Below are 20,274 nucleotides of genomic sequence, written 5' to 3'. Positions count from 1 at the left end.
CAGTTGAATCAAATTTTTACAATATCAAGTTGAAACAGGAAGACAGGTCCAGATTACAAATAGAAACATTTTTGAAGGACGCCTGGATGGCTCAGTGGTTGAGCGTCTGCCTTCGGCTCAGGGCGTGATCCTGGAGTTCCAGGATTGAGTCCCATGTTGGGCTCCCCGTATGGAGCCTGGTTCTCCCTCTGCCTGTGTCTCTGCCTTTCTTTCTCTTTGTCGTTCATGAATAAATAGATAAAATTTAAAAAAAATATTTTTGAAATATTTAAAACTTATTTTAGAGAAGTATAATTTGTTACTGTGCTAACCAGAACACTTTTTTAGTTTCTTATTAGTTAAAATAGTTCACCTTTATTTCTGACAAGATATACTACATATTATAATGGATCTTAAAATATTTTGGTACTATAGGAGGTCTTGGACTTGGAACTTTTGATGCTTGTTTAATTACTGAAGAATTGGCTTATGGATGCACAGGGGTTCAGACAGCTATTGAAGCAAATTCTTTGGGGGTAAGTCTTTTAGAAAATAAATAGTTATTAGAAAATTAATAGTTAACTGAGCTGTTAATGGGATATAGGTTAGGTTAAGTTGGTGCAACACAATTTTCTTTAAATGGAATAAACAGGGGGTGGCCTGGATGGCACAGTTGGCTAAGTGTCTGCCCTCAGCTCAGGTCATGATTCCAAAGTCCTGGGATTGAGTCCATCAGGCTCCCTGCTCAGTGGGCAGCCTGCTTCTTCCTCTCCCACTCCCCCTGCTTGTGCTTGTGAACACTGTCTCTCTCTGTGTCAAGTAAATAAATAAAATCTTAAAAAGTAAATGGGTAAGTAGATAGATACAAAAAAAGAAAAAACACAAGATTCTGCATTGAAGCCTAGAGCTCTTCTTACTGCCTGAGTCGATCATTCTTGCCCTGTTGTCTCCAGTAATTGGAGTTCTAGCTAGCCTTGTAGGGACACTATACTTTGGCTGCTGCTTTAGTGGCATTTCTTAGGTATAGGCAAGGCCAAAAACTAGCATTCAGGAAAAAAGGATCGGGATGGCTTGCTGCCACTGCTGGCAATGCTGAATTTAGTGAGCAGTTCTTAAGAGGTTTGATCATATATACCACATCATTTGTCCTAAATTTAATTTTTAGTGCATATTACTGCAGTGGATTTTTACATATTATATTACCAAATAGTCCTATATAACTTAATTTTTGAAAATACTGGGTTCACAGATTTATTTCCTCATGGTTTTTAGCTCTCTTAAAGGAAGAATAAAGGCCGGTTCTTTGGACTTAGCCTTTGGGAGTGGGGGGAGTAGTTCTCTTGTTTTGAATTATAGTATCTCTGAATTTACATACCTAATAAAAATATCTTGCTTTTTTTCAATGTCGCTTTTCTTTTTGGTAGCAAATGCCTCTAATTATTGCTGGAAATGATCAACAACAAAAGAAATATTTGGGGAGGCTGACCGAGGAGCCATTGATGTGTGTGAGTATGTGCGGCTGCTACTTGGAAAGAAGGATGCTATTTCTCCTTTCCAATACAAATGTGTACACTGGGCTGTAACATATTAAGACAAAAGTTAGCAATATATTTAGGTATGATGTTTCTGGGTTACCAGACAAGTGTCTTAATAATCTGCTAGCTTATTTCCAGGAAAGAAATATCTGCTTAATGGAGTACTCTGCATTTCAGGAACTGCATGATTGTGTCAGGAAGTTCAGATTGAATGTATGACAATAGTCTTTGAACTACTAGTCTTTTGAACTAATAAGAAATTAATGTGACTGAAAAGTTATTTTATTTGTTGAATGACTGAATGACTTGGGAAGAACATTTATAGAATTTATTTAATTTCTTGAGCACTACTCAACAAAAGTTTAAATTGGATTTAAAAAAAATATTTATATGGGCTCCTGCCTGGCAGTCAGTAGAGCATGTGACTCTTGATCTCAGGGTCATGAGTTTAAGTCCCATGTTGGGCATGGAACCTACTTAAAAAAAGGAAAAAAGATAATTATAACATATACAAATACATGTTCTCAAAGTGTTTTTACATAAGGACTTTTACTTCTTTTGTTTATGAGTTGAACAGATTTCAATTTGGAGTGTGATTGTGATACCAAAATATAGTAAATTGTTAGTTTTGAGCTAATTGTGAAAATTGGTCTGCAAAAGTAGAAGCTAATAGTTAAAGATAACATTTCTTATTTCAGGTACTGAAATTTTAGGCAAACTGCTTAATAAAAACATTTATATAGATTTCTTTGTTAATGGTCACTTTTCAACAAATTAGTTTAGTAGGTTAATTTCTCAATATTGTCTAAGAATTATGTGACACATTTAGATTGTTTTCCTGTAGCTTGTATAATACTGGAAATAGTAATAATACTAAATAATACTAAAAAATTTTAGCTTAGAGATTCTTAGGAGAACCTACCTTAATGCACTGATAAGAATATTTATAATTATTGCTTAGAAGTATGTATTTCTAAGATAAAAGTCTTTTAAAATAGTTCAAGTATTTTAAACATTTTTGACTGTTTTGTGTTATCAGTGCCTTCAGTATATATGAAAATAAATTTACTGTAGTCCCTAAGTTATTCTAACTTGTGAATTAATAAAGGTTTACTGTATATTTTCCCCCTTCTAGTGCATAATAGTAAATGTACCCAAAATATGAAGTCAGGGATGAAAATGAAAACATTCAGTAGATATATTTGTCTTGATTAATTTACAGTTTTAGTTACTTAACTCCAATAAATACTTATAAAATCATACTACATATAATGTATTATTTAAACTTTAAAAAAATAATATTTTTAATTTTTCTGATTGTAAAAACATCTATATAATCCCTCAGATATGAAGTTAACTGATTTTACCAACTGTTTTGCTACATTTGCTGTCAGGTTTTTGTATGTGTGTGACCTTAGGTGGGCATGAACCACACTGTCAGATTTTTTAATACATATAAATGTGTTTTTAACAGTTAGAGTCATATATGCAGTTTTATATCTTTTGTAACATAACCATTTTCTTACACACCTTTTTAAATACTGCAATATTAAAAAGATAAATTTTATTATGATATTATTACATAATATGTTATCTAATGGACATACTGTGCTATAAATTATTTCACTATTATCTGTTGTTATATACTTAAATTCCTTAGGTTTTTGCTTTTAAAAATAATCTCATGGTAAAAATTATTGCGAAAAGTTGATACAAGGTTTCGGATTTGGGGCGCCTGACTGTCCCAGTTGGTTAAGTGTCCCACTCTTGATCTCAGCTCAGATCTTGATCTTAAAAAGAAAGAAGGTGTTAGATTTAACTTTGCAGTACAGACACACTGTCATTGCATATTTGTAAGATGTAATCTCTTGCCTGATCATGCAGATACACTCTGGATATACATCCTCAGGTATGCTGAGGAAGTGAGTACAGAGATAAATAAGGGCACTGTAATTATTTTTTAATACTATGTAATACAAGAAAAGTTTCCAAAAATCAAAACTAATTATGTTTCTGTGTATATATTATATAAAATATTAAAATAACACATTAGAAATCATATGTCTTTTTTAAAAATTGAACTAAATGTTTTAAATATATACCTAAAATATATGCAGTGTCAGACAGTTAGGAACAGCATTAGTGTTCGGGCAAGCTTGTTATGGGCAAGACTTTAGTAAACTTATTTGTCTAAACATGGTCTTAAAACCCAGAAGTCTGGGCAGCCCTGGTGGCTCAGCGGTTTAGTGCTGCCTTCAGCCCAGGGCCTGATCCTGGAGACTCGGGATCGAGTCCCACATCGGTCTCCATGCATGGAGCCTGCTCCTCCCTCTGCCTGTGTCTGTCTGTCTCTCTCTCTGTCTCTCATGAACAAATAAATAAATAAAATCTTAAAAAAAGAAAAGTCTGTAAAAAGGCTAATAATGATGAAGAAAACTCTTATCATAAAACAATGCCTTTCCAGTGGAGCTACAAGGTAGCTGGAATTAACTGAAACAACACTGATCCTAGCTTTAAGTCTTGGCTCAGCCATATGATAGCAGTGTGATCTCATAGTCACTTACCTTTAAAAGCTCTTCTGAAAATAGGGAGTATAATAGCTAACAGGGATATAGTAAAGGTAAAGCAAAATGCTTATTTTTTTCTAAAGAATATCATCACATAGTGTCCTCTTCACCAACAAATTTCTCTCCTACCTAATGACCAGGAGAAACTTTGTTTCTCTTTAACTGTTACTCATTCATTCATTCAATATGTGAGCTGCCTGTTATATACCAGACTTGAGCTTATGGGCACTTCACACCTATAAGTTGTACTTATAACTATTATTTTTTTGTTTTGGTAAGTTGAAGGCATAAGTTGAAAGCAGAGCCAGTTTTACAGTCCAGTATTAATTATTTGAACCTCAAAGCATGTGTTGTATATTTTTTTCTGGTTTTATCTTTATTTTCACTTCACCCTAATTTTTTTTTTTAAGATTTTTATTTATTTATTCATGAGAGACACAGGGAGAGAGATGCAGAGACACAGGCAGAGGGAGAAGCAGGCTTCATGCAGGGAGCCTGATGTGGGACTCAATCCTGGGACTCTGGGATCATTCCCTGAGCCAAAGGCAGATGCTCAACCACTGAGCCACCCAGGCAACCCTAACCTTGATTTTTTAAACAACATGTATTATATAAACTACCTCACATCACTTTAGATATAAGGGCAAAAAATTTTTTTTACTAGAACATAATGGAGAGCTTCTTTACAAACTATACAAATGTAAAGTGGTAGTATTATCACTAGTATATACTATGCTCATTATTTCAAATATTTGAATACTGTGTACCAGGGAATAGTGAATAAAACTGAGATCCTTCTTACAAGAAGTTAACAATCTGATAGACTCTCAGATCCTCACCCACAAAGTATTAACTTACTATGCATAGAGGTATGTAAATAAGTAAATTATTCATAAATAAGTGATTATGCATTAAAATGTTACTAATTTACTTGATTTTCTAGTTTGCATGGAAACATTTAGATATTGTAAGTCAAACTAGTTAGAATACCGAAGATGACAAATGCCAGAAACATTGATTGTTTTCTTAAACACTGATAGGCACTAGGGATACCAAATGGAGTACGTCCCATTCCTGCCCTCAGGAAGCTCTGATACAGCATAAGGGAGAAACACATGAACGACAGTAGTACTGTATATAATACGTATGGTGTGATGAAGAAAACAAGCTGCAGTGGAAGCAAAAAAGGTTTCTGCTGAAAGAGCATTTATAATGCTAATTTTAATTACTAGGAAACAAACAAGAAGACAAGACCAACTGAGAAACTATCTGTGATAAGGCATCTTGTATAGAAACAGCTCTCAAAACTTTGCTTAGAGGGCACCCGAGTGGCTCAGTTGATTAAGCGGCTGCCTTCAGGTTGGGTCATGATCGGGTTGGGTCATGATCCCAGAGTCCTGGGATTGAGCCCCACATTGGGCTCCCTGCTTGGCAGAGGCTACTTCTCTCTTTCTCTCCTGCTCCCCCTGCTTGTGCACACTGTCTCTTTCTCTCTCTGTCAAGTAAAAAAAAAATCTTTAAAAAAAATTAAAACAAAAACTTCACCTAATTATAAAGTAGGAAATGTCTAATAGCATATTTCAGAAAAGAAAATTCCCTGAGGTGGTTAAAATAAAATTTTACAGAGTTATCTTTTCTAGACAGTTCATTTGTACAATACCTTTTTTTGTTGTTATAATGCTAAAAATATCTTTAAATCAGTAGATAGAGTAATCTAGTTAACTCATGTGACACCTGAATCGCCTCTATAGCACCCCTGTCAGAAGGCCATCTAACTCATGTTTTCATGCTTGAGAGTCACACCCTCCTCAAGTAGCTCCATTTGGGAACATCTCTGACCATTAGAAAGCTCTGCTAGATTACATGGCCCTGAAGAAAAAGGTTCTGACATTTCTTTTATAACTTTGCCGTTTCTTGCCATAGTAGGTACTCAATGAAAGTTTCAATGATTTCACTGTAGTTCTATCATTTCAAATTCTCCCCCTTGGTTATATAGCCCTTGAAATATTTGAATATAGCTGTCATGTGGATCTTATCTTTTCTAAACTATCCCCAATTTTTTTCATTTTTCTTCATACAGTAAAGCCCCATAACCTGAGTAACCACACTCTGAAATACAGAGCTCAATCTGGTACCCCAGCATGAACCGATGCATATAGAGTAAGAGTGCCATCACTCTTATTTTAGATTTTATACTTTTGTAAACATAGCTTATAGTGTTACCACTACTCACTTATTATGTAAAGCTTACTCTTGACTTAAATGACGTAACCTTTTTTTCATCTGGCATTAAGGTTTAGTATATTCATTGGGTAGTCTTTTAACTCCCATTTTAGCCCTGAATTCTCCCTTTAGCTTTACCCTTCTCTATGCACTTCCCTATTAGACATGTTTTCTTTAGACTTAAATAGCTTAAACTAAATGTGTTGCAAACCAAATTATTTTCTCTCCACTCTTTAGAACTGCTTCTTTTCTAGGTTATCCCTAATTGGAAGTTGCCTAAAATAAAAAAATTGAGTCATCGTAACATCCTCTCTAGCTCCCCAAGATCCTGTTTAGTCTTCATGTCCTATGGATTTCACACCACAGTTCTCAACTCCATTTTTGCTCATCTTCTGTCTTAGTTTAAGCTTTCTTTATTTCCTGCCTGTGCTATTGCAAAGCCTCCTAATCTGTGTCCCTAACTGCAGTCTTTTGTAGTCCCCCTTAAATCCACCTGTTATATAAAAGTTTCATAATAATAAACTATCTAAAATATAAATGTGTAACTATCACTCTCCTCTATTTACAGAAACATTCAGTGATTCCATTTCATTAATAGCAGTAATGTCTTATATAGTTTTTTAGTTTGTGAACCATGTTAGAATCTGACTTGCCCAGAAACATACATATACTCCTCACCTGTGTGCCCTAGGGCATTCTGGAGTCCCCTGAAACCCAGGTATTTGATTCATTAAAGAGGTTCCATGGCACAATAGAAAGTGTTCAGTGTATTTTTGTTGAGTACATAAAAGTATACTCTCTCAGCGTGGCATACACATCAGCCTCCATCACTAGGTCCTTTCCTGCCTTTTTAGCCTCTTTCCCTGGCTTTCAATTTCACACTTTTATTATTTTTTTTTTAGTAGGCTCCATGCTCAACATGGAACTTGAACTCAAGACCTCAGGATCAAGAGTTGCAGGCTCAACTGGTTGAGCCAGACAGTTGCCCCAACTTTTTTTTTTTTTTTAAGTAGTCTCCACGCCCAACTCAAAACCATGAAACGAGCTGTTTCACACTTTACATTCCAGTATGGAACTGCTAGTAGTTTCTCCTATACAACAGTTGTTGCATTCTTCTGTGCCTTAGATCTGTTTGCCTCTCTTTATCCTTTAACATTTATCTTTTCCAATAAGTTTTACTTATTCCTCCTCTTTTCCCTCTTCACCACTCATCACCTCTCACCTACCTACAGGCCCAAGTAATCATTTCTAATGTATCTATGTACCCTTACTACTTTGAGTTAAAATTAACTGTTAAGATTTCTCTCTTCCTTGGACTATGAGCACCTTAAGGACAAGGAACTTGTATCTTTAAGGCCTTTTTTATCAATTAGTACCTGTCACTCATTAAACTTGAATGAATTACCTTTTGCCTTCCACCACCCCCTTTATACATCACTGCTTACATCTTGCCACTCCTCTGTTTAAGAGCTTTAAGAAGCTCCCCACTTTCTACTACATAAAATTTTAACTTCTTAGCATGATATAAAGAGTTCTTTGGTGGGGTGCCTGAGTGGCTGAGTTGGCTAAGCCTCTGACTCTTAATTTTGGCTCAGGTCATGATCTCAGGGTTGTGAAATCGAGCCCTGTGTCCAGCTCAGCTCAGCATGGAGCCTGCTTAAGATTTTTTTCCTCTGCCCCCTCCCTCATTTGTGTGCTTGGGCTCCCTCTCAAAAATAATTTAATTAAAAAAAAAAAAAAAAAAGAAGGCTCTCAAAAAATAATTTAATTTTTAAAAAAGAGTTATTTGTCATTTATTTCCTCCCTTTCTTTCCAGACTCATTTCCTATCTATCCCTTCCTTGCATACAGTTTACACATTATGGAGCTCTGCTGCTTTGGAATTACAACTGCTATGTAACCTTACATTTATCTCAGTATCATTTGCAAATGTTACTCTGCCTGGAATATACATTCCTTCTTTATCCCCAAAGAATTCCTTTTCCTTTTTGAGACTTGATTTGATCATCACCTTCAGGAAGCTTTTCCTGACACCCTAAAGCTAAACTAGTTTTGCAAGATCATTGTGTAGGACTTTAGTACTTAGATATATAATTACAGTATAGTTAGTATTCATCTCCACTGTTGTGGAATTCTTGAAGATAAGATGTCTTTTAGCTTTTTTTCCATCTGCTGGTTCATAACTTGGTACATAGTAGATACTAAATAAACTTACGAATGATTTTTACGTAGTTGAAGATAGCTGACATTTTCATTGCTATGGTCTATTGATATCCTACATCTAGTTTTATTTATTTATTTTTAAGATTTTATTTATTTGAGAAAGAGAGACAGAGCATGAGCAGTGAGGAGGAGGCAGAGGGAGAGGGAGAAGCAGATTCCCCAGTGAACAGGAAAGCCCAATGAGGATGTGAGGCTGGACCCCAGGATCATGGTCTGTGCCAAAGGCAGACACTTAACCGACTGAGCCACTCAAGTGCCCCCTACATCTAGTTTTATATATTTAATACTTCTACATTTAAGCAGTTTATTTGTTTCTCTGAGAACATTTTATTTTTAGATATTTAAAAATATTTAAAATACTGGCTTAAAAAATAAAACACATTCCTGTTTCTAAATATTCATAATTTAGTAATAAAATTTAAATTATTTGTATTGTTTCCATATATTTAAGGCTTACTGTGTAACAGAACCTGGAGCTGGCTCTGATGTAGCTGGTATAAAGACCAAAGCAGAAAAGAAAGGAGATGAGTATATTATTAATGGTCAGAAGATGTGGATAACCAATGGAGGAAAAGCTAATTGGTATGTTGTTTAAAACATCTCTGTGTCGTGCTTGTTAATTATTTCATCTCCTTCTCTCCTTTGTTAAAGCACCAGACTTAAGGTAAGTTCTATTCATGGAACTGGAATGTGCATGAGAGATCATAAATAGTTATTTTTAGAAACTTATTAAGCTCTGAATTATTTCTTCAGACTGAATCCTCAGAAGTCTAATTTGTAAAAGAAAATAGAACAAAAACACTTGCTGTGGTTGAATGTGATTAGGAAAGCCAGAGCTCCACTACTTGGCTCACTGTTTCTGCTGTCTATATCCTCAGACCAGCACCTGCTTAGAACTGTTCTCCAAAGACTGAGTAAAAAGGAAAACTATTGGTATAGTACACTGCTCTGAGTCCAAACAATAAGCCAAGACAGTCTTAAAACTCAGATTCTCTTTTAGAAAAAAGACAGAATATTACTTTAGTAAAATCTAAAGGTCCAAACCGTTAGATATAAATCCCAAAATAATGACATGAAGTTTGACAAAGGATCATAAAATAACCTGCATGAATGTAAAATGTTGAAGAATCCATATATACCATCATTTGTAGAAAAAAAGATGGAGAAAGTAAAAGGGATACCTGTAGATTCAGCAGGAATCAACCGGGTGACGTACTGTCTTTAAGAAGCTACTGTAATTTCTTGCTGAAATGATAATAGCACAAATGAAGGAAGAATGGTAATAGTTCTAAGACATGCATTGACAAAATGGAATAAATTCAAAAACAAGTAAGTATCCTTCATTAGAAAGAGTCTGGAAGCCTGTGAAGAGTAAAGGAATTAAGTTTGGTTATTTTGGAAGAATTTTGAAAGTTTTGAAATAATGTCACACAGAAGAGCAAGCTTGTACCTTTGCATCAGGAAGCCAGTTCAGAATTAACGGGTCAAAGTTAGAAAAATGTAGACTATAGTTCAGCATAAGGTTAAGCTTTCCAACGACAGTGCTGTCCAACGTGTGTTAAGTTGTCATGGAAAATACTATATGTACTCATCATATAAGTAATAAGGACTGTCTGGTGATTGGATGATGAACTGCATGGGCTATCTTTCATTGTCTGCAAAAATTCTTATTCCATATCCATTTGTGTGTTCTGCAGTGCAGTTTTTCTGGCAAGTAGAGTATTATTTCTGAGATTGAGCCTACCTGCAAATTGGATATTTTAAACATACCTAGCAACCCCTTTATGACTGTCTAGTATTAAGGAGGGCTAGATCATATCTTTAAGTAATAATATCAGAAAGTAAGAGAAAAATGAAGGAACTATTAAAATTTAACAAGTTGAGAGAAATCGAACAGTGCAATTAGGAGTTTTCATAATTTTAAGAACTCATTAAGTATAACTCCACATGTAGTAAGACAAATTAGGTAACATGAAACTAGAAAACAGTTTTTACTATTTTTTTACTATTGTCAAGTAAGATTATAGAGTGAATAATTTATTAGTGTTAAGCATAGAAAATAAATTGCGTAAGGAATTTTTAAAAACTCCTCCTGTATCAGGCTACTTAGAACATGGGTTCCATTTAGATGTTTCTGCATACCTCATGTTTCATTTAAAAATCTCTCTGGGAAAAATTCTGGAGTGAAAACCTAGCAAATATTCATAATAATCTAGCTATAACAAAAAAACACTAATTTTATTGCCAAAAGAGGACAGTAGGTAGAATATAGGGGCCTTTGTCTCATACATTATTCCTTTCACAGGCAGCCCTATTTGTTGTCCTTTTTCAGATAACTTATCCCTTAAAGAATCCCGTTAGTTTTGGGAAAGAACAAGCGTCATTTCCAGTGGCACATCCTTTCCTTTTATGTTGTGTAATATTAATACGAGGAATGTTTACTTAACAACTACTACTAACCAGCAGTTAAAGACCGTATTAGTTAAGAAGTTGACTTGGGCTAAAACACTAGCTCCGCCATATCCTAAGTATGCGACTTGGGCAAGCTCTTGAGCCTCTCTGATCCTTCATTTCCTCACCTGCAAAATGGGATAGCCATCACCATGTGTTACCTTTTGATGTCATTATCTTTGTCATCATGTCTATATCATATATATATATTAGGTATTTCTTATTGGCTCGTTCTGATCCTGATCCAAAGGCTCCTGCTGGTAAAGCCTTCACTGGATTTATTGTGGAAGCAGATACCCCAGGAGTGCAGATTGGAAGAAAGGTAAAGTGGTTGTTTATCAGTGATTAAGGCCTCAAAAACTATTTTAAGTACACATTTCAAAATTACTGTTCCAGTTTCTGTTATTGAAAAAACATTTTCTTTGTAGTAAGTATAAAAATAAAACTTTTTTTTCTTTTTTAAGTTTTTATTTTAATTACAGTTAACATACAATGTTTTTAGTTTCAGGTGTACAATACGGTGATGCAGTACTTCCACACATCACTCTGCTCATGTGCTCATCAGGAAAAGTGCATTCCTTTTTTTTTTTCTTAGATTTTGTTTATTCATGAGAAACACAGAGAGAGAGAGAGAGAGAAAGAGAGGCAGAGACAAAGGCAGAGGGAGAAGCAGGCTCCATGCAGGGAGCCCCATGTGGGACTCGATCCCGGAACCCCAGGATCATGCCTGGAGCGACCCAGGCGTCCCAAGGACAAGTGCATTCCTTAATCCCCATCACCTCTATAACCTGTCCCTAAAAATAGAGCTATGTTTTGATGTTATCAGGTGAAATAGTCTGTTTTTTAAGTTGAAGATTTTATTGAGAATAATCCTTCTGATTCATTATTTGAAAAAGGGGCTGTTCATTCATGGTACCAGACTGTAAAGAATGCTAATAACACCTGTTAATAGACTAAGGGTGGCATAACTTGACCTGGAAATGCTGATTTGAATTGAGGGATAATGAAGCAGAAATCAATGAAACTGTCATTTATGTGGCCTCCCCAATAATAGAGTTTTAGATATTTCAGAAGACTTTTCCACTCTTTTTCCTTCCTCACAGTAGCCTTTCAGGTAGGATAACTGGCATTATGCCCTTTGTACTGATTAAAATAATACCCCAGATCCGATAACAAAGCTAAGAGAAAAATCTGTGCCTGAGGAAAGTATGGAAATGGTAAAGTGCCTTGAATGTGGGAAGGTGAGAAATTTTATTTAAATAAGAAAAGGTAACAAATTTGAGAATAGTTGTAATTTGAATGTGTGGAGATAATTTAGCAGTAGTATTTAAAGTAGACTAAAGAGAAGAGTTTAAAATTTAAATCAAAGAAGGAAATGAAGTCATTCTAGTGAGTGCAAAGAAAATAGGATTAAGATTATAACTGAGAATAGGAAGAGGAGACTCAATTTTACAACTGTAAAACTCTTCTTTGCAAAATGAATTTTTAAAAATATCTATTAATGACCAAATGATATCTATACTGAAGGAAAAGGAGATGGGACACCTGGGTGGCTCAGCGGTTGGGTGTCTGCCTTCAGGCTCAGGGCCTGATCCTGGAGACCCGGGATCGAGTCCCACATCGGGCTCCCTGCATGGGCTTGTTTCTCCTTCTGCCTGTGTCTCTGCTTCTCTCTCTGTGGCTCTCATGAAAAAATAAATAAAAATCTTTAAGAAAGAAAAATGAAGGGAAAGGAGAAATATGGAAGTTTATTAAGAGTTACTGAAGGCTATGACTATATTTTCTTCCTCCCAGATGGGGAATGAGACAGATTATCTGGTGAGATGTGAGATAACTAGACTAAGGGTGGCATAGCCTGACCTGGAAATGCTAATTTGAATCGACAAATGTATGCAAACTTTTAAACCAGTCATGTGATTCATATGATCCTATTTTATTAAAAGCCATCAGAATCTGTTTTACTCAAGCCTCTTGAAAATGGAAGCATTTACTAGAGTATGTAAGCGGGGTTATACTTCTCTTTTAGGTTATTGAGTATTAAAGGTGGAAGATGTACACATTATTTCAGTGTGTTTACTGAATGTTAAACTGAGATCGAAGTAGATTAGTTTTGCAGTGTTACATACGTATAGGGAGAGTTGAGATCACTACTAAAGTGTCCTAGGGACTTCCCCAATATAGTTTCTGACCCTATTTTTCTATATTCTCTTTTAAAAGTAGATATTAAAGGTAGACTACTTAACCAGTGAAATTCTAGTAAGGTTGTTATATATAAAAAAAATATAAGCTGTAAGAATGGATATACTTCTTCCAAGCAAATTTTTTTTATTTATTTACTTTTAAAGATTTTATTTATTTATTCATGAGAGACATAGAGATAGAGGGAGAAGCAGGCTTCCCATAGGGAGCCCGATGTGGGACTAGATCCCAGGACCCTGGGGATCACGACCTCAGCCTGAGGCAGACGCTCAACTACTGAGCCACTGAGTGTCCTGGTTTGCTTTCATTTATATTTATTCATATTTCCTTTTTAGGGATGGTTGCTAGAAAACTTAGGGCCAAATTTATGGCCATTTCTAGAAAATATGAAGGACCTAAAAGCTCATACTTTTTTCAGTAGTAAACCCATTTGTGATTTTATCATGGTATTTCTAGTCTCTTTTTTCTCAATTTCTCACTTAAAAAATATTTCTGATTCAATAAATATTTATTATTGAGTTCATCCTATACACTAGGCACTATTCTGGTATTGGGGATACCATATGGACCAAAACAGACAAAAATTCCTGCCCTTGGGGAGCTTACTTTCTACTGAGAGAGACAGATAATTATATTGTATATATTTAAACTTTTTTGAATCTGTATTTGAAATATATGAGCGTTTGACAAATTTGTGAAATTTTGATATTTTTAAACATGTTTTGTGTTTTAGAAGTCATCTGGCTTGACAGGAGTACGGGAAATATTTTGGTTTGCAATAATTTAGAGTTTGAGGGTGTCTGGGTGCCTCAGTCAGTTGAGCGTCAGACTCTTGGTTTCATCTCAGGTCATGATCTCAGGGTCCATCATGATCTCAGGATTGTGGGATTGAGTCCCACCAGCTCCAAGCTCAGTGAGGAGTCTGCTGGGGATTCTCTCTCTCCCTCTCTCCCTGCTCACACGAGCACAGGCTCACTTTTTAAAATAAATCTTTAAAAAAATGTTCTAGTGTTTGGGGTGAGTCTGGGAAACAGGTTGGAGTAAAGCATTTTTGTAAACAGTGTTTTCTCATTATATTGAGTGAAGGTCTAAGGCACTAGAGTTTATTGACTTACAGACCAAAAAAAGTGATGTTGGTTTCTTTCTTGGTAAAACTATATATTCTATTGTTACCATTTCTTTGAGCCTAGAAGCAGATTATTAATATTAAACTAAGCAAATTAAAGAGTTTGCCCACAGCTCTGTGTTCCCATTTCCTCTGCTTCTCACAGTTCATTAAAAGAGATTAAAATTGTTTTCCTTAAGAAGAGTCACTGTATCTGCAACTTCCTCTCAAATAATTCAGCAAATAGTACTAATAAGTTACACTCACAAATGTGACAAAATGATAATTGGTGAATTGAGGTAAAGCATACGTAAGTATTTGTTATATTACTCTTACAGCTCTTCTGTTGGTTTGAAATTTTTCAAAATAAAAAGTTGAAGGAATATAGCTACTTTGGCAATTCCTTATAAAATTAAATATGCACTTAACCACATACCCAGCACTCCTAGATACTTATCCAAGAGAAATGAAAAACAAAGGGGTATGCACAAATGTTTATAGTGACTTTATATAATTGGTAAAAAACTGGAGTGAAAGAGGAATGTCTATCAATGGTGAATAAATAGTGGATATATGGTACACTCACATAGTGAAATACTCCTCAGCAATCAAAGAAATAAATTACTGAGTGGCAGCAACATAGGTAGATCTCAAAAGCACTCTGCTAAGTGAAAAGTTAGACATAGAAGGCACTTACTGCTGTCATTCTACTTACATGACATTCTAGAAAAGGAAAAATTACACGGGCAGAAGTTAGATCATTGGTTGCTTCAGGTTGGGAGTAAAGTAAGGGAATTAAAAGGGGCACAAGGAAATTTGGGGGTGCTGAAATTTAAGAAAGCGTTGGTACATTACTTTGCTAGCTCCATTAAGCTGACATTCATAGTAAAAAAGGTAGTCTTCAGACAGGAAATTTGTCGTAGTGTACATACATGTAGATCATTAGACTAGTTTTGGATTCAAAGTTTGTGAAACATTGTTTTAAACTAGGATTTGACCAACCTTTTTCCTAAAGATCCAGATTATAAATATTTTCAGGTTTTGAGGGCCACAAAGTTACTGTCCCATAACTAATATTCTGCTCTTATAACAAGAAAGTTGCCATAGATGATACATAAACAAATAGGTATTGACTCTATTCTAATAAAATTTTCTTTTTACAAAACGGGCATTAGAAGCCATTGATTGTCAACCCGTTTTAGGTAATTGCAAAAAATCCTAAAACAGTTAAAGCAAAACCTCATCTTAGCTCAAAACGTGTTCCTTAACATATATTGTTTTCCTTATTAGGAACTAAATATGGGTCAGCGATGTTCAGATACAAGAGGAATTGTCTTTGAGGATGTGAAAGTGCCTAAAGAAAATGTTTTAATTGGTGAGGGAGCTGGTTTCAAAATTGCTATGGGAGCTTTTGACAAAACCAGACCTCCAGTAAGTAATATCAGTGACTTGACAGTCCTTATAGGATTTTTTATTTTATTACATTGAGTAGTTTTATTTTTATTTTGACATGGAATATTTGGTATGTGTTTCTTTCTTTTTGCGTGTGTGTGTGTGTGTTTATTTCCTTTTTAATATCTACTTCTTTTATTAAAGATGGAGAGATACTGTCATTTTTCTTTATTTTTTAGAATTCTTCAACTGGCTTGCTGACTGTTACAGAAATTATTTTAGCAAATACAAAAATTACTGTAGTCACTGCTAGATTTACAGAGAGGCAGTCCATACTTAATCATTCCTGCTGATATGTGCTCATTTCCTATCCTTTACTCATTAGGAATATTTCCCCTAAGAAGCTTTCCCTTGTTAAACGGAAGAAGTGACTACTCTCTAGGCTATGATCCTGTGCCTCACAAATGCCTTTAATTCATAAAAAATATAAATTTAAATGTTTGTTCTCCCCCACCCCTTCTTTTGTTGCCTGAAGGAATTGGCAACAAATTCCTTCTCTTTGTATAATCCTTAACTTAGAATTTTAGGCAAATAGTCATTGTACTGTGTTTTAAAAACAGCATGAACTTAAGCTTTGTAAAATGTTAAAATACTAGGTCGCAGCTGGTGCTGTGGGACTAGGACAGAGAGCTTTGGATGAAGCTACCAAATACGCCCTGGAGAGGAAGACTTTTGGAAAGCTGCTTGTAGAGGTAATGTTAAGACTGTACTTGTTATGTTCAAATCACACTCAGACTATAATCCAGAGTCCTTTTTTTTTTTTTATAAAGATTTTTTTTTTTTATATATTCATGAGAGACATGCAGAGAGAGAGGCAGAGACACAGGCAGAGGGAGAAGCAGGCTCCATGCAGGGGGCCCGATGCAGGACTTGATCCCGAGACTCGAGGATCACGCTCTAGGCCGAAGGGAGACCCACAACCACTGAGCCCCCCAGGCATCCCTAAAATCCAGAGTCTATGGCGGACTTCTGTCAGCCACGCTGGCCTTTTGCTGTTTTTACCTTTTCTCCCTTGCCCCCACAATAGCCACTTCCTCATTCATTTCACTAATGAATCTCCCTTAGTCACTCAATGTAAAATAACACCTCCAACATTCTGTATACTAATCCCACTTGGGTTTTTTTTCCATAGTTTCTAACACCACTCAGCATTACATCATCATGTATGTGTTTGGTTCTTGTCTCTCCTTACTGTCCCATTTGAATGTAAGCACCGTACAGGCTGTGAATTCCTGTTATGGTAACCCTTATACTCCTAGCACTTAAATACGTTTCCACTGTGAACTCTTGCATCCATTCAACAAATAGTAACTGAACACCTACCTACTATATTAAAATACTAATAATCGGATGCTTTCTGTGTTCTAGACACTGCTCTCAGGGTTTTACATGTGTTAACTCATTTAATCTTCACAGTACTGTGGAGATTTATTTATTTATATTTATTGCATGTAAAACATTAGGTCTACCTACGTAATGGAACCAAGATTTGAACCCAGGTAGTCACTTAGAGTCTGTCTTTTTACACACTACATGTGCTATTTCCAGGAACAGAAAAGAAGTTTGGCATAGCCTCTGTACTCAGGAATCTTTAACTTTACTTTGGAAATAGGATACAAATCTTAAGACAAATATTGAGAAATACTATAGAGCAGTGTAAGAAAGATTAAGTCCCTAAATGAGAGCTATAGACAGAAACCAAAAGGAGAAACTGTCATGGGTGGGCCAGAGACATTACAGGATTCTGAGCTATGTTAGAACAGGATTTCCCAAAGCATGGGCTAAAAAGAAACTAAATGAGACACATTGGGATTTTTTTTCATCAAAATCTCACAAGAGAAGCATAGGCATCTTATACCAGGTTGCCCAAGCTGTGGTGATATAAGTGCTTCTGTTTACCAGTGGGACTATAATTTGATATAACTTATGAACCACATTTTGGAAATATATATATCAAAAGTACTTATATTTTGGCCCACACTGCAGCGGTTATTCTTTTTTTTTTTTTTAATGCTTTATTTAAATTCAATTTGCCGGCATATAGTATAACACCCAGTGCTCATCTCATCATGTGCCCTCCTTAATGCCCATCATCTGGTAACCATCTGCCCATCATGGTTACCCCATCTACCCACCCACCTCCCCTTCTACAACCCTTTATTTGTTTCCCAGAATTAAGAGTATCTTATGGTTTATCTTCCTCTCTAATTTTTCACCACTTAGTTCTCTCCCTTCCCTTAGAGTCCCTTTCACTATTTCTTATATTTCACATATTAAAACTATATGATAATGGTCTTTCTCCGACTGACTTATTTCACTCAGTGTAATACCCTCGAGTTCTATCCATGTTGATGTAAATGTTAGGTATTCATCTTTTCTGATGCTGAGTAATATTCCATTGTGTATATATACCACATGTTCTTTATCCGTTCATCTGTCGAAGGACATCGTGGCTCCTTCCACAAATGCCAGCAGTTCGGCTATTGGACATTGCTGCTATGAACATTGGGGTGCAGGTGTCCTGTCATTTCACTACGTCTGTATCATTGGGGTAAATACCAAGTAGCACAATTGCTGGCCACAGCAACTTCTTGCAAGACACATCTGTGAAGGCAAGGGAAACAAAAGCAAAAATGAACTATTGGGGCTTCATCAAGATAAAAAGCTTCTTCCGCACAGTAAAGGAAACAGTCAACAAAACTAAAAGGCAGCCTACAGAATGGGAGAAGATATTTGCAGATGACGTATCAGAAAAAGGGCCAGTATGCAGTGGTTATTCTATACTGGTATTTCATATGTATCTTTCTGGTTTATTCCCATATGTGCAATATGACCTATCTATAGCTTGTTTCAGCATTGTGTAGAAACAACCAAATGTAGAAACAACCAAAATGTTGATCATCCATAGAGTGGGAATATTTTACAGCTATAAAAAAAGTATAAAGAAGTTCCTTTATACGGAACCACTATAGAAAGCATCAGATTTATTGATAAGCAAAGCAAAATGAGAACCAGCAACGTAGTAGGCCACCATATGTGTAAAAAGGGGAAAGACTGTAAATGTATTTGCTTATCTGTATATACAACATCTCTGAGAAGATGAAAAACATGTAACTTGGTTACCTCTAGGAATGAAGGGGGAATTAAGTGGCATTGGGGAGGGCAGGGATGATAGAAGGAGGAGGAAAGTTTGAGCTTCAAACTGGTGGTTCTATTACCTATTCAAAAAATAGAGTGAAAACTAAAAACAACTTGAAAGAATCATTGGCTTAAAATAATGGGCATAATCAGGCAGGTAGAAATACGGGAGGATATTACTCTCCTTGCTCTATATAGGGATTAATTATATTGGTTAATAATTGCCTCTCCTTAAGACTCAATTACCATGCTAATCTCAAGCAACTTGTCATTCTAAAGTAGAGTGTGTTTTACCGTCTCTACTGTAAATATATGAAATTGAACAGCTCAGTTTTTTGTTTTATGTGACCTTTAGTACATATTAGTCTGTACATAGTCATAAGTTGTGTGGTTTTTGTAACCTCTTAGTCTTCAAAACCCATTTTGATGTTGCCCACAACAAATCATCTTTTTAATAATTTTAGTATTCTTGTTTCTGAATGCCTATAGGCTTTCTTTTAATGTGTATTATTTTAAAAAGCATATGTTCCATTCTGTGTTCATTGTAGAATAATTTATGACACAGTATAAGCAAAATTAAGTAATAAAACTACTACATAATCCCATTGTCCAGAGATAATTACAGTGACCATTTTGCTCTGTATTATTTTTTTCTATGCATAAGTTTTTCCAAAGCTATAACCACACTATATATTTGAATTTTTCACTTAGCAATGGATGGCAAACATATTTCTATCATATAACATTTTGGCCATACAACTGATAGAAGACTTACTGTCTTTTATTGAGGTGTTTGTCTTATGTCTCCTCTTGGATGATGAACTTCTAAAGGGAGGGTAAGAAGCATCTTTTAGTTAAATAGTCCTCACAGGAGCATCTGGCTGACTTAGTGGAGAATGTGACTCTTAATCTTGAGGTTGTGAGTTCAAGCCCCACTTTGGGTATAAAGTTTACTTTAAAATACATACATATGTATATACATTTTTTAAAAAAAGAAAAGGTCCCAGCAGATACCCAGGAGGATACATAAAATTTTTATGGTATTTTTGCCAAAAATGCTTAACTTCATTCCAGCTCAGAGAAAGCATCCAACAAATCCAACTTGAGGGACATTCTGCAAAAAAATAACCACTTCCTATTCTTCAGAAGTGTCGAGGTCATGACAGATAAGGAGAAACTGAGGAATCCTAACAGCCTGTTATTTCAGTAACAGTTGAAATCTTGGATGGGATCTTTGAACAGAAAAAGGACATTAGTTGAAAACTTGGCCAAATTTGAATAAAGTTTATGGTTTAGTTGGTAATACTGTGGTAATGTCCTATTCTTGATCATTATACTATTGTTATGTAATATGTTAACATTGGAGGAAATGGAGTATAACTTTTTAAGTCAGAATTAGTTTT

The 20,274-nt window shown here is 35.4% G+C and overlaps 1 protein-coding gene across 1 annotated transcript in view; it reads left to right on the top strand.

Moving 5' to 3' along the window:
• The window catches only part of ACADM (acyl-CoA dehydrogenase medium chain), a 31,145-nt gene that overhangs the window by 8,593 nt on the left and 2,278 nt on the right, over nt 1-20,274 (top strand). The window contains exons 5-10 of the mRNA XM_041749097.1: nt 415-515; nt 1,404-1,484; nt 8,978-9,108; nt 11,191-11,299; nt 15,572-15,712; nt 16,330-16,425. Of these exons, the coding sequence (XP_041605031.1) occupies nt 415-515; nt 1,404-1,484; nt 8,978-9,108; nt 11,191-11,299; nt 15,572-15,712; nt 16,330-16,425 (659 nt within the window). The remainder of the gene's footprint in view (nt 1-414; nt 516-1,403; nt 1,485-8,977; nt 9,109-11,190; nt 11,300-15,571; nt 15,713-16,329; nt 16,426-20,274) is intronic.

Source organism: Vulpes lagopus, chromosome 3, assembly GCF_018345385.1.
Source record: "Vulpes lagopus strain Blue_001 chromosome 3, ASM1834538v1, whole genome shotgun sequence".
Lineage (NCBI taxonomy): Eukaryota > Metazoa > Chordata > Mammalia > Carnivora > Canidae > Vulpes > Vulpes lagopus.
Note: the sequence above shows the minus strand (reverse complement) of the source record. Positions and strands in the feature narration are given on the sequence as shown.